Source organism: Macaca nemestrina, chromosome 14, assembly GCF_043159975.1.
Source record: "Macaca nemestrina isolate mMacNem1 chromosome 14, mMacNem.hap1, whole genome shotgun sequence".
NCBI lineage: Eukaryota > Metazoa > Chordata > Mammalia > Primates > Cercopithecidae > Macaca > Macaca nemestrina.
In genome coordinates, this window is record NC_092138.1 from 104,805,025 (window position 1) to 104,818,094 (window position 13,070).

Here is a 13,070-nt window from a genome sequence, read left to right on the forward strand (position 1 = left end):
ACATATACACCATGGAATACTATGCAGCCATCAAAAAGGATGAGTTTGTGTCCTTTGTAGGGACCTGGATGCAGCTGGAAACCATCATTCTCAGCAAACTATTGCAAGAACAGAAAACCAAACACCGCATGTTCTCACTCATAGGTGGGAACTGAACAATGAGATCACTTGGACTCGGGAAGGGGAACATCACACACCGGGGCCTATCATGGGGAGGGGGGAGGGGGGAGGGATTGCATTGGGAGTTATACCTGATGTAAATGACAAGTTGATGGGTGCTGACGAGTTGATGGGTGCAGCACAGCAACATGGCACAAGTATACATATGTAACAAACCTGCACGTTATGCACATGTACCCTAGAACTTAAAGTGTAATAATAATAATAAAAAAAAAAGAAATGATCAGGTAAATTTATGATTGAATTACAATTATGCAAACTTTATAATTTGGGCTGGTTGTTATTAGTGATAGATTTGGGATAAATTTAAGAGTTTGGGCTGGGTGCGGTGGCTCACGCCTGTAATCCCAACATTTTGGGAGGCCGAGGCAGGCAGGCAGATCATTTGAGGTCAGGAGTTCAAGACCAGACTGAGCAACATGGTGAAACCCTTTCTCTACTAAAAATACAAGAAAATTAGCCAGGCATGGTGGTACATGCCTGTAATCCCAGTCACTCGGGAGACTGAGGCAGGAGAATCACTTGAACCCAGGAGGCAGAGGTTGCAGTGAGCCAAGATCATGCCAGTGCACTCCAGCCAGGTTGACAGAGTGAGACTCCATGTAAAAGACCCAAAAAAGAGCCCGTACAGTCAAGACAATCCTAGGCAAAAAGAACAAAGCTGGAGACATCACGCTACCTGACTTCAAACTATGTAAATAAATAAATAAATAAATAAATAAATAAATAAATAAGAATTTGGATAAATCTTGTTAGAAATATTACAATTATTTTAGGGTTAGTGTTAGATTGGGAGATTAAATAAGACTGGAATTCGGATTTCATTTGTATTGCTCAATTAAATTGGAGTTAGAGTTTAGTTCATATTAGACTTAAGTTGGTGTATGGGTAATGTTTGTGGTAAGTTTAAGTTATAGTCTGGTTATTATTACAGGTAAACTGGGATCAGAATCAGATGAAATTTAGGCATAACAGTCTTTTAGGTATCAAATTGGCATGCTTGTGGTCACTTTAAGATTTAGTTGGGGTTATAAATAATGTTACTTAAAGCCTAAGGGTGGGGGTTGGTTGTTGGTGAATTTCAGTTTCTTTAAGAGTTATGAGCATGAGGCCGGGCACGGTGGCTCAAGCCTGTAATCCCAGCACTTTGGGAGGCCGAGACGGGCGGATCACGAGGTCAGGAGATCGAGACCATCCTGGCTAACACGGTGAAACCCCATCTCTAATAAAAAATACAAAAAAAAAAAAAACTAGCAGGGCGAGGTGGCGGGTGCCTGTAGTCCCAGCTACTCGGGAGGCTGAGGCAGGAAAATGGCGTGAACCCGGGAGGCGGAGCTTGCAGTGAGCCGAGATCTGGCCATTGCACTCCAGCCTGGGTGACACAGCAAGACTCCGTCTCGAAAAAAAAAAAAAAGAGTTATGAGCATGCCTGGATTTGCATGTGGTTGGGTAGGATTAATATCATGACTGTTTGGTGTTAAGATTCCAGCACTGAGGTAGGGTTAGAGATGGAGAGGGAATGCCATAACCCTGACCCCTTGGGCAACAGTAACTACACTGCCTCAAGCCTTGAGTCATGGAGGACCTCCAAGACCCAGAGCTCTTAGGAGTTTTATTCACCCCGAGTTCACAATTTTGACAGATTTCTTTTGTCTCCATGACTCTTTTACACATAGGCAAGTCCCAAGGCACTGCATTCTCCCTGGGAAGCCTCTCTCTGCAGAAGCAGACAGGAATGGACCCTAGGAGTTACAGGAAAGAGCCTCCAAGAAGAGGTGGAGCATAGTCAGATTTAAGTGTCAGCTTCTTAAATCTGATCCTCCCTCCAGTTTCCCTGATTATGGCCGAGGTGAGACCAGGGGTGGGAAAGGTATGGGACTCAAACAATGCTTCACCCAATAGGCTGCCCATGGAGTCTCTTCCTTGGGCCCCAGCCAGGTGCTGGCCTTGCCCCTCTACACTCTCCCTTCAAGGAGAAATCAACCACCTGGCACGTAGACTGCAGGAAAACTGAAGGCTTCGACCTGGCTCCCTGGGAAGAAGATGCCCCTTGTTGCCAGGACCAAGACCCTCCCTCTTGGTAACTATGGCATTCTTGGAGGTCCCAGGCTAATAAAGAGAAGAATGTGGACAAGACCATCTCCTCAAATCTTACAGAACTTTACAGGTTTCCTGACTCACCCCAGTTTTCCCAGAACAGTACCAGTTTTGTTTTTGTTTTTGTTTTTGTTTTGTTGTTGTTGTTGTTGTTGTTGTTGTTTTGAGATGGAGTCTCACTCTGTCGCCCAGGCTGGAGTGCAGTGGCGCAATCTCGGCTCACTGCAAGTTCTGCCTCCCAGGTTCACGCCTTTCTCCTGCCTCAGCCTCCCGAGTAGCTGGGACTACAGGCACTTGCCACCACGCCCAGCTAATTTTTTGTATTTTTAGTAGAGACAAGGTTTCACAGTGTTAGTCAGGATGGTCTCAATCTCCTGACCTTGTGATCCGCCCGCCTTGGCCTCCCAAAGTGCTGGGATTACAGGCATGAGCCACCGCACCCGCCAAACAATCCCAGTTTTAAAACTCCAAGTCCCATGTCCCAAGACACCCTCAGTCCTGGGCAAATCAAGATAATTGGTCACCCCACTTCCTGATGAAGCAGCATCTTGAGAGAAAAGGTAAAATTCCCAAATTCAGCACATTTTGAAAAGACTTAGATAAAATAAAACCCCTTCTCTCATCACAAGACTCAATCATCCTCTCCCAGTTCCCCAACTCCTCTTGCCTCCTATCACCATAGCAACTCAGATGCCATGACAAAAATTGGAGGCATTGTCAAAAGAGTTGGCAACCTGAGGACTGCGAATGTAAGGCTTACCCCAAATTTAACATTTAGACTCAAAGAACTCCTCTATGATCCTTTCTCTTTTTTGTGGGTTCTTAGGCTCTCATGACATACAGCAGCTGCCACAATCAGTGGAAAAGTTTCCAGAGGGATAAGGCCCCTCCCATCACCTTGGCCCTACAGGATGGCCATGGCTCCTTCCACATATTTAGCATCCATGGAGCAGCCAGATACAATAATTATATAAATCCTAGAAATCAGCTAAAAGAAATATCAAGTTTCAGGCTATTATACTGGGCCTACTTGATAGATAAGAAAACAAACAAGAGGGAAGGGGAAAGGGATCGGAAGACAGTAACAGAGCCCAACCTGGAGAATGAAGGAAGAGAGATAAATCACCCCTCCTAAAGTGAGATGCCCATAAGAATGTGCCCAATTCTGATAAAGCATTTCCCTTCAACACCACTTACTAAAGCAGGTAGTGAGGACAGGAAGATGGGGAAGACTGGGGCACTCATTGCACAAAATAAGTTGGGCCCTGCAACATGGGTAGAAATTGAGGGCAAGAGGCAATTGCACCAGGGGCATGAGGGGCAAGTATATACAAAGGCGTGGAAGTGAAATAAGCTCAGCATGAGTGGAAGACTCTAAGGAGACCAATTTAACTGACTTGAGGGGGTATGCTGGGAAAGTAGAGGGAAGTTTGAAGATTGAAAATTAGGGAATGAGAAGAGCACTCCATGGCTTCAATATTAGGTAGAAAATTTAGACTTTATTCAAGAGGCAACAGTAAATCGTTGGAAATTTATATATTCAGAATCATTCTCTCTGGTTATTCCAACAGTGTTATGTAAAGCTATTCCCCCCTGGAATAGTACATACAGGTTCACTTCCCTCATACTGCAGTACACACCCAGAAACACATACCCCTTCAATAAAGACCTAATGTCCTATTAGAAATATTCCTCACCAGAAATAAGAGAGAACACAAACAAATGGAAAAACATGCCATGCTCAAGGATAGAAAGAATCAATATTGTGAAAATGGCCATACTGCCCAAAGTAATTCATAGATTCAATGCTATTCCTATCAAGCTACCAGTAACTTCCTTCACAGAATTAGAAAAAACTACTATAAATTTTATATGGAATCAAAAAAGAGCCCATACAGTCAAGGCAATCCTAGGCAAAAAGAACAAAGCTGGAGACATCACGCTACCTGACTTCAAACTATGCTAAAAGGCTACAGTAACCAAAACAGCATGGTATTAGTACCAAAACAGATATATAGACCAATGGAACAGAACAGAGACTTCAGAAATAACACCACATATTTACAACCATCCGATCTTCAACAAACCTGACAAAAACAAGCAATGGGGAAAGGATTCCCTATTAAATAAATGGTGCTGGGAGAACTGGTTAGCCATAGGCAGAAAACTGAAACTGGACCCCTTCCTTACTCCTTATACAAAAATTAACTGAAGGTGGATTAAAGACTTAAATGTAAAACCCAAAACCATAAAAACCCTAGAAGAAAACCTAGGCAACACCATTCAGGACATAGGCATGGGCAAAGACTTCATGACTAAAACACCAAAAGCAACAACAACAAAAACCAAAATTGACAAATGGGACCTAATCAAACTAAAGAGCTTCTGCACAGTAAAAGAAACTATCATCAGAGTGAACAGGCAACCTACAGAATGGGAGAAAATTTTTGCAATCTACCCATTTGACAAAGGGCTAATATCCAGAATCTACAAGGAACTTAAACAAATTTACAAGAAAAAAACAAACAACCCCATCAAAAAGTGGGCAACGGATATTAACAGACACTTCTCAAAAGAAGAAATTTATGCACCCAACAAACATATGAAAAAATGCTCATTATCACTGGTCATTACAGAAATGCAAATCAAAACCACAATGAGATACCATCTCACACCAGTTAGAATGGCAATCATTAAAAAGTCAGGAAACACCTGGGCGTGGTGGCTTACACCTGTAATCCCTGCACTTTGGGAGGCCAAGGTGGGTGGATCACGTGGCCAGGAGTTCAAGACCAGCCTGGCCAAGATGATGAAACCCCATCTCTACTAAAAATACAAAAATTAGCCAGACATGGTGGTGGGGCCCTGTAATCCCAGCTACTTGGGAGCTGAGGCAGAGAATTGCTTGAGCCCGGGAGGTGGAGATTGCAGTGAGCCAAGATCGTGCCACTGCATTCCAGCCTGGGTGACAGAGCAAGACTCCATTTCAAAAGAAAAAAAAGGGAACAACAGATGCTGGCGAGGATGTGGAGAAATCGGAACACTTTTACACTGTTGGAGGGAATGTAAATTAATTCAACCATTGTGGAAGTCAGTGTGGCAATTCCTCAAGGATCTAACCAGAAATACATTTGACCCAGCAATCCCATTACTGGGTATATACCCAAAGGATTATAAATCATTCTACTATACAGACACATGCACAAGTATGTTTATTGCAGCACTATTTACAATAGCAAAGACTTGGAACCAACCCAAATGCCCATCAATGATAGACTGGATTAGGAAAATGTGGCACATATACACCACGGAATACTATGCAGCCATAAAAAAAGAATGAGTTCATGTCCCATGCAGGGACATGGATGAAGTTGGAAGCCATCATTCTCAGCAAACTAACACAGGAACAGACAACTAAACACCGCATGTTCTCACTCATAAGTGGGAGTTGAACAATGAGAACACATGGATACAGGGAGGGAAACATCACACACTGGGGCCTGTTGGGAGTGGCGGGGTAGGGGAAGGATAACATTAGGAGAAATACCTAATGTAGATGACAGGTTGATAGGTGCAGCAAACCACCATGGCACATATATACCTACATAACAAACCTGCACGTTCTGTACATGTATCCCAGAACTTAAAGTAAAATTTTTTAAAAAAAGAAATATTCCTTGTTAAAGAAACACTCTCATAGGTCTGGCACCCACACAGACACAGATGCAGCTGCACACTGGGACACACATCCGAGCTCATGGACAAATTGAGTTGCACAGAGGCACAATCGCTCTCACAAACACAGCTCTACAAATTGAGATCGTTGATAGTAGTTGTGATTGCCACAGTCACCAGGGGCACAATTCCTCCCACACTCCACACATCCTACAAGAAGCCACCAAGAGGTGACAGTGACAGGTGAGGTGAGAGGAGGGTTGGCTCCAGAAGCTACAGCTGTAAACCTGGGATCCCCAGGTCACTCTACTTGGGGCTGAGAGGTCAACTTGACCCTTCTCTCTCATCTTCACAAGACAGGGGCTGAGGAGCAGCAGCTTTGCAGTAGGGCTTCTGAACGTCCCCTGAGTTAGAGGTGGCACCAATCACCTCCTCCTCCATCAAACTGATCCCTAGAAAGGAAGGATAACAAGCCCCACAGTCAGGCTGCCTTGTTCCCCAGGGATGAAGGCCACAAGAAGAGGTTGTTGCCTCTGGGGAAAAGCTAAGGTGCTCCCAGGGCTCTAAACCCCATAAGCATGGCCAATCATTCCTTCCTCAGACCCTCCAGTGTCAAGCCACTCCTGGGCCCCACAGCTGTTCCCTCCTGTGATGTGCAGAACCCAGAGGGTACACTTGGGGACAAGGGTCCAGGCTGCAGAGTGTGCAGATCTGTCTTCCTGTGTGTGACTGTCTGCACAAGTCCTATGTGTGAGTATGAGAGTATGTGTTGTTTGCAAGGCTATGATTGTACATTACCATCACTGCACAATGGTTTCATCGTAGGGGGTAGGAGGCAGTGTGTATGTGCATATGCCCCTTTAGCGTGGCACATCTCTGCTGTGATCCACCATGAGCCTACGTGAGTGCAGCCGTATATGTGAAGCTGTGAGGCTATGTGCAAAGATGTGATTGTATGATCAATGAGGGGATTCGGTGTGACTGGTCATGCATGGATGGGCACAGGGTAGAGTGCTCACACACAGTAGGCAGTCAGTGAGAACATGAATGTGCTTGATGGGTCACAGCAGCTGTGCATGGCGCTATGTCTCCATCAACAGGAGTATGTGAATGATTGTCACTCTCTGGCCTTAGTGCCATTTTGTGATTGCATTTGGCCATGTGTGCAGGTGTACAATGATCTTGGCCTTTGAATCCTGAGGTAATGGTTGTTTGCCTACTTTGCTGTGAATGCATGTGCTGGCTCCACATTTCTGTATATGACTGATTGTGCCTATGTATTTGCAGAGACCAGCCTGAGGATGCACATGTCTGCGTGTCTGCATGTGTGTTTGCAACTACATTTGAATGTTTCTACAAACACCTTTGTATATTTGAACGTTTATTGGGACCAATTTAGACACAGGTCAGAGCAGGTCCATTTCCCAAAAGCAATTCTGTAAATAGACTTCCCCTTCCATCCTCCCCAATCATCCTGATCCTCTTCCTCTCTCGGAAAGTGAGAAAGAATTAGGGGCTTAAGAAAAGATGCTTTAGAGGAAGCCAACACCAGAGATTCTTCTTAACCAATGGAGAAAAAAAAAAAAGGAATACAATAGGGTAGGGAGGTCCTTCATTTGACGTTTTTTTAATAGAGAAAGATGTGGAAATAAACTAAAAGATCATTTCCCTGTAAAGGTGGTTTCAACATAGTCTTCCGCAAAACTGTGCCCTAAAATTCCTCTCAGTTACTTCTATTCCCTTCTTGGAGAATTGCCCAAGATTTCTGCAATGAAGTTCAGACAGGAAAAAACTGAGACATTGAAAACAAGTTGCCTCTGTCCTTAAGAGTCAAGTTGCTATGCCTGGGCAGATGTGTCCATCTGTCCACACGAGTTTCTCACACTGTGATGTGCATCTACCTGGTGCTTGCTTGGTAAGTGTTTGATTTCATGGGGAACGTTTTCAGGGATATGAGGAGTCATTCAAATTCTCTTGTTCTTTTTTTTTTTTTTTTATGTGTGTGTGTGTGTGTGTGTGTGTGTGTGTGTGTGTGTGTGTGTGTGTGTGTGTGATGGAGTCTCGCTCTGTCACCCAGGCTGGAGTGCAGTGGCACAATCTCAGTTCACTGTAACCTCCGCCTCCCGGGTTCAAGATATTCTCCTGCCTCAGCCTCCTGAGTAGCTGGGATTACAAGTGCGTGACATTACACCTGGATAATTTTTGTGTGTTTTGTTGTTGTTGTTGTTGTTGTTGTTGTTTTAGTAGAGACGGGGTTTCACCACATTGGCCAGGCTGGTCTCAAACTCCTGACCTCAGGTGATCTGCCTGCCTTAGCCTCCCAAAGTGCTGGGATTACAGGTGTGAGCCACCGCGCCCAGCCTTGTTTTGTGTTTTAAGTCTGAAAATATCTGTATTCTTTACTCACACTTGAGTAGTATTTTTGCTTAGTGGAGAATTCCATGTTCGAAATATTTTTTTCAGAATTTGAAGATTATTAAACTGTGTTCTATAATCTACTGTTGAATTGAAACACTCGATGGCAATCTAATTATATGGATATCATCAGTTCATTGTACCCGATGCCCTTAGGAAGTACTGGATTCTCCTCTTCATTACCAGTGTTCTAAAATTCCACTATTTGTGTCTAGGTGTTGTGGGTTTATATTCATTTCAACGTAAACATATGTGCTCTTCAGATTTTTTTTTTCTAGAGTTTCTTTCTTATGTTTCTCTCCTCCATCTTGGTTTGGTTTCATTCTTTCTTTTCCAAAATAAATGTCCATTGGTCAGATCTTTCTGTGTCGAACCTCTCTCAGTTTCATCTTTTCTTTCATATTTTCCTCCTTCCCTGATCTAAATCTTGTGCAATATCTTTTGTTCTATTTTTGCTTAAATCACAAACTATCAAAGTTGGACGTGACCTTGAAGATGAGCTACTTCAATTCTCTTCTTTCGCAGATTGAAAGTCTAAGGCCCAGAAAGAAAGAAGTTTCAGGGAGGTGAAATGACTTGCCCACAGTCACACCTGTGTGTAAGGACCAGGGCTACCTGACTCTAAACTCTTGATTTTTTCCCATGGCCAGGAAGCCTTGCACAATTTATCCCCTCACCTTTTCCCTTAGACATCAGGGGGGTGACCCATCAATAGAAAGCAGCCCTTGAGGTTCCAGGTGAATAACCAGCCTGCCATGGAGGCTGCCAATGAGTCTTCAGAGGGAACCCCATTCATTTTATTGGGACTGACAACAAGTCCTGGACAGCAGTGGCCTCTCTTTGTGCTGTTCTTGCTCTTGTATGTGGTCGGCCTCCTGGATAATGGACTCATTGTGGCTGCCATCCGGGCCAGTCCAGTCTTTCACGCACCCATGTACTTCTTGCTGGCCCACCTGTCTTTCGCTGACCTCTGCTTCACCTCCGTCACTGTGCCCAAGATGTTGGCCAGCTTGTTGGTCCATGACCGCTCCATCTCACTGGCTGGCTGCCTGACCCAAATGTACTTCTTCTTTGCCCTGGAGGTAACTGATAGCTGTCTCCTGGCCGCCATGATCTATGACCGCTACATGGCCATCCAGCACCCCCTCCACTATGCCACGAGGATGTCCCGGGCCATGTGTACAGCTCTGGTGGGGATGGCATGGCTGGTGTCCCACGTCCATTCCCTCCTGTGTATCCTGCTCATGGCTCACTTGTCCTTCTGTGCTTCCCACCAAGTGCCCCACTTCTTCTGTGACCACCAGCCTCTCTTAAGGCTCTCGTGCTCTGACATCCGCCACATCCAGCTGCTCATATTCACCTAGGGCGCCGCGGTGGTGATCACTCCCTTCCTGCTCATCCTCGCCTCCTATGGGGCCATCACAGCTGCTGTGCTGCGGCTGCCCTCGGCCTCTGGGAGGCTCTGGGCTGTGTCCACCTGTGGCTCCCACCTGGCTGTGGTGAGCCTCTTCTATGGGACAGTCATTGCAGTCTACTTCCAGCCCACATCCCGATATGAGGCAGAGCAGGGCCATGTGGCCACTGTCATGTACACTGTAGTCACCCCCATGCTGCACCCCGTCATCTACAGTCTCCAGAATCGCGATGTACAGGGGCAGTCCGAGCCCTTGTCACTGGGCGAAGGATCTCAGCTAGTGACTCCTGAGGGCAGGACCCCACCGAGGACAGACCACATCACCCACGCTGGCAACTGTTGAACATGACCCTCTGTCCTCTGCTATGCTCAAAAATCATAATGGCTGTCATTTTCTGAGCACTTGTCCGGTAGCAGATCCTTGCCTGATCTCATTTTATTCCCACAGCCACCCAGGATGTAGATATTATGATCCTGTTTTACGTACAAGAAAATTTGTCTTTGGGCTCAGAGATAAGCAGTGACTTTCCAGCCAGGTGCAGTGGCTCACGCCTGTAATCCCAGCACTTTGAGAAGCCAAGGCGGTGGATCACCTGAGGTCAGGAGTTCGAGATCAGCTGGCCAACATGGTGAAACCCTGTCTCTACTAAAAATACCAAAATTAGCCAAGCGTGGTGGCACGCAACTGTAATCCCATCTACTCGGGAGACTGAGGCAAGAGAATCACTTGAACCCAAAAGATGAAGGTTGAAGGGAGCCAAGATTGTGCCACTGAGCTCCACAGCCTGGGCGACAGAGCAAGACTCCACCTCAAAAAAAAAGAAAAGAAGAAGAAAGAAAAGAAGAAGTGACTTTCTCAAATTCATACAATTCTTAGCAGGCAAAGCTTGGACCCCTTCTGCCACATCATGCTTTTCTAATGATCACTCTTAGGCAGTTAGAATGCATTCCACCATTTCCTACAGACCAAGGGCAATCCAGGAGAGTGTGACATCCGTGGAACGTGCCTTGTATGAATGAGCACTTTCTCTTCAGTCCATGTGTTCTCAAATAAATTGGCTTCTCAGCTGGGACTGGAATAGAGAAATTCACACACTATTCCAGTGTGAAGGGCCGGCCCCTCCTAATGAGCTCAGTGTGGCACACAGGGGGCCCTCTGCACATCTGAGATGAATAAATGACTCTATGTTCATACTAACGTGCATTTAGAAGAAGTCCGTTCTTCTTATTCTTTGTTCTTTCCCTTATTTGCTATCATGGCACCTGTTCTGCCACACCTGGCATTCTGTAGAAGGAGCACGTTGTGGACATGCACGGTCATGAATAAACAAAGCAAAGCTAAGAAGGAGGAGGCATAGGTGTTGGGGCAGATGGAACAGGCATTGGATAAGTCTTTATCGTATGCCAGCACTTCACTTATTTTTACCCACAAAAAGCATGGATATTCTTATTACCACTTTACGAACGAGGAAACTGAGGCTCAAAGCTGGTAACCTACTCAGTGTCGGAGCCAGAACAAGCCCTTATGCCACATAGGTCATGCAGGTGTATTTTACTGGGCCCCATAGAATCCACGCCCCAGGTTTTGGTGCCTCAGAGGAAGTACTTGCAGGAAGAAGTCTCAGACCAGGGCAGGTTCCCTGCCTCAAGTAAGGGCGCATTCTGGGGTCTGAAAGGGCCTCATGGTGCCCAAGTTTTTACCAAACAGGTTTGTGAGGGAGCGTTTAGGCCTATGTTTCTCTAAGAAATCTGCACCCACTTCCCCATCCCCTAGTCCCAACCCCACTCCTACCCCCTTTCCCGTGCTCTGGAGAGAAGGAGAGAGAGCTACAGTGGTCCTAGAGCCAGGTTAGCAATAGCCCCTTCCAGATCACACAGGTGAGCTGCCACTGCCCAGTCCCAGAGCTGCTGCACTATGCTGTTTAGATCAAAAGGGACCTTAAAGGTCTTTAGACTGGTAGCTTTAACCACAAAAAAAAAAAAAAAATCCATAACAAAACGAACAGAAAACAACAACAACCAAAAAAACCACATTATTTACATAGAAACACAATATATAAAACAGGTTGGGGGAGAAGCCGTGCAGTGCAGAAGAGGGAGGGTCAAAGGAGGCCCAGAATCTGCCTTCAATGCTTCTCCTCACCCCCACTTTGAAAAGTCTCTGATCTAACCCAACACCTTCCCTTTATAAATGGGGAAACTGAGGCCCAGAGTGGTTAAGGGACCTGCTCAAGATCACACAGAGTCAGTGGCAACCTTCAGGCTTCCTTGTTCAACCTGCCAGTGCCCCAAAGCCTGGCCCTGCCATGACACGGAGACCGTCCTTTCCCGGCCTCCCTTCCTCCCTCCCACGCCCAGGTTATTTGTTTGTGCTGTGATGCCAGATCCTTGCTACTCTGTCAATAACTCGTCCCTGCCCCCATGATCTACTTCCTCCCCTCTGCCTTCTCTAAAGCTTCAAAAACACACTGGCCATGATGCACATTCACTTGTGCCTGGAAACACCGGCGCCACCAGCCCTGCCCTATGGCTTGGAGTCAGCTGCTAATCATCAGGGACCTTGCCCAAGGCATCTCTGGGTCCCTTGAAGCTAGCACAGAGAACATGTCTGAGACATGCCGTGGCCTTGTGTGTCTCATGATCTCCTTCCAGGTGAGTCATCTGCATCAGGAAAGGGAAAGGGGTACAGCAGAGTCGGGGGTTGTTAGTGCTCCTGTCTCCTGGGCCACCAGCCCTGCCCCAGCCATCCTGCTCAGATGTCAGCCCAAAGAACAGTCCGCATCACTGAAGGGGCAGCGAACTCTCACTGGTCTCCACTGCCAACGGGGTAGCTTCTGTCCCTGGACTCTGACCACCAGCAAGCTACCTCTTGCTGCCTCAGCATGGTCAGTGCCTCCTACAGAATCACCACGACCAGAAGCACAAGCTCTTCCAGGTCTCACAATCACCCAGTGCCAAAACCCTATTTTGGATATCAGGAAACTGATTCTCAAAGAAGTGAGGAGACCTGTCCTTGTTCCTTCCGCCAGCCAATTTAAGTTATAATTCTCCTGTCCTCAGTATCATGCTGTTTCCTCCACACCATAAATCATCGCTCAAGTTAATTAATATGTATTGATCACTTGCTCTGTGCCAGGCACTGGGTTAGATGCTTAATATACCACCAGACAACCCAGGGACAATGAGGAGAAGGGAATGGTGGAAGCGGCAATAGCCCAGTCTCCAGGCATGTGACTCCCTGGACCACCGTTCCAACCCACCCCACCCCAACTAGACCTGACCTCTTGTT

At 46.1% G+C, this 13,070-nt stretch overlaps 1 protein-coding gene across 1 annotated transcript; it reads left to right on the forward strand.

Moving 5' to 3' along the window:
• The first annotated feature begins 9,122 nt into the window (after nt 1–9,122).
• On the forward strand, nt 9,123–10,072 carry LOC112423497 (olfactory receptor family 1 subfamily K member 1). Its single transcript, XM_024787379.2, is given in 2 exon segments — nt 9,123–10,020; nt 10,023–10,072. Coding segments are annotated over 2 exon segments (948 nt in total).
• Nucleotides 10,073–13,070: the final 2,998 nt, after the last annotated feature.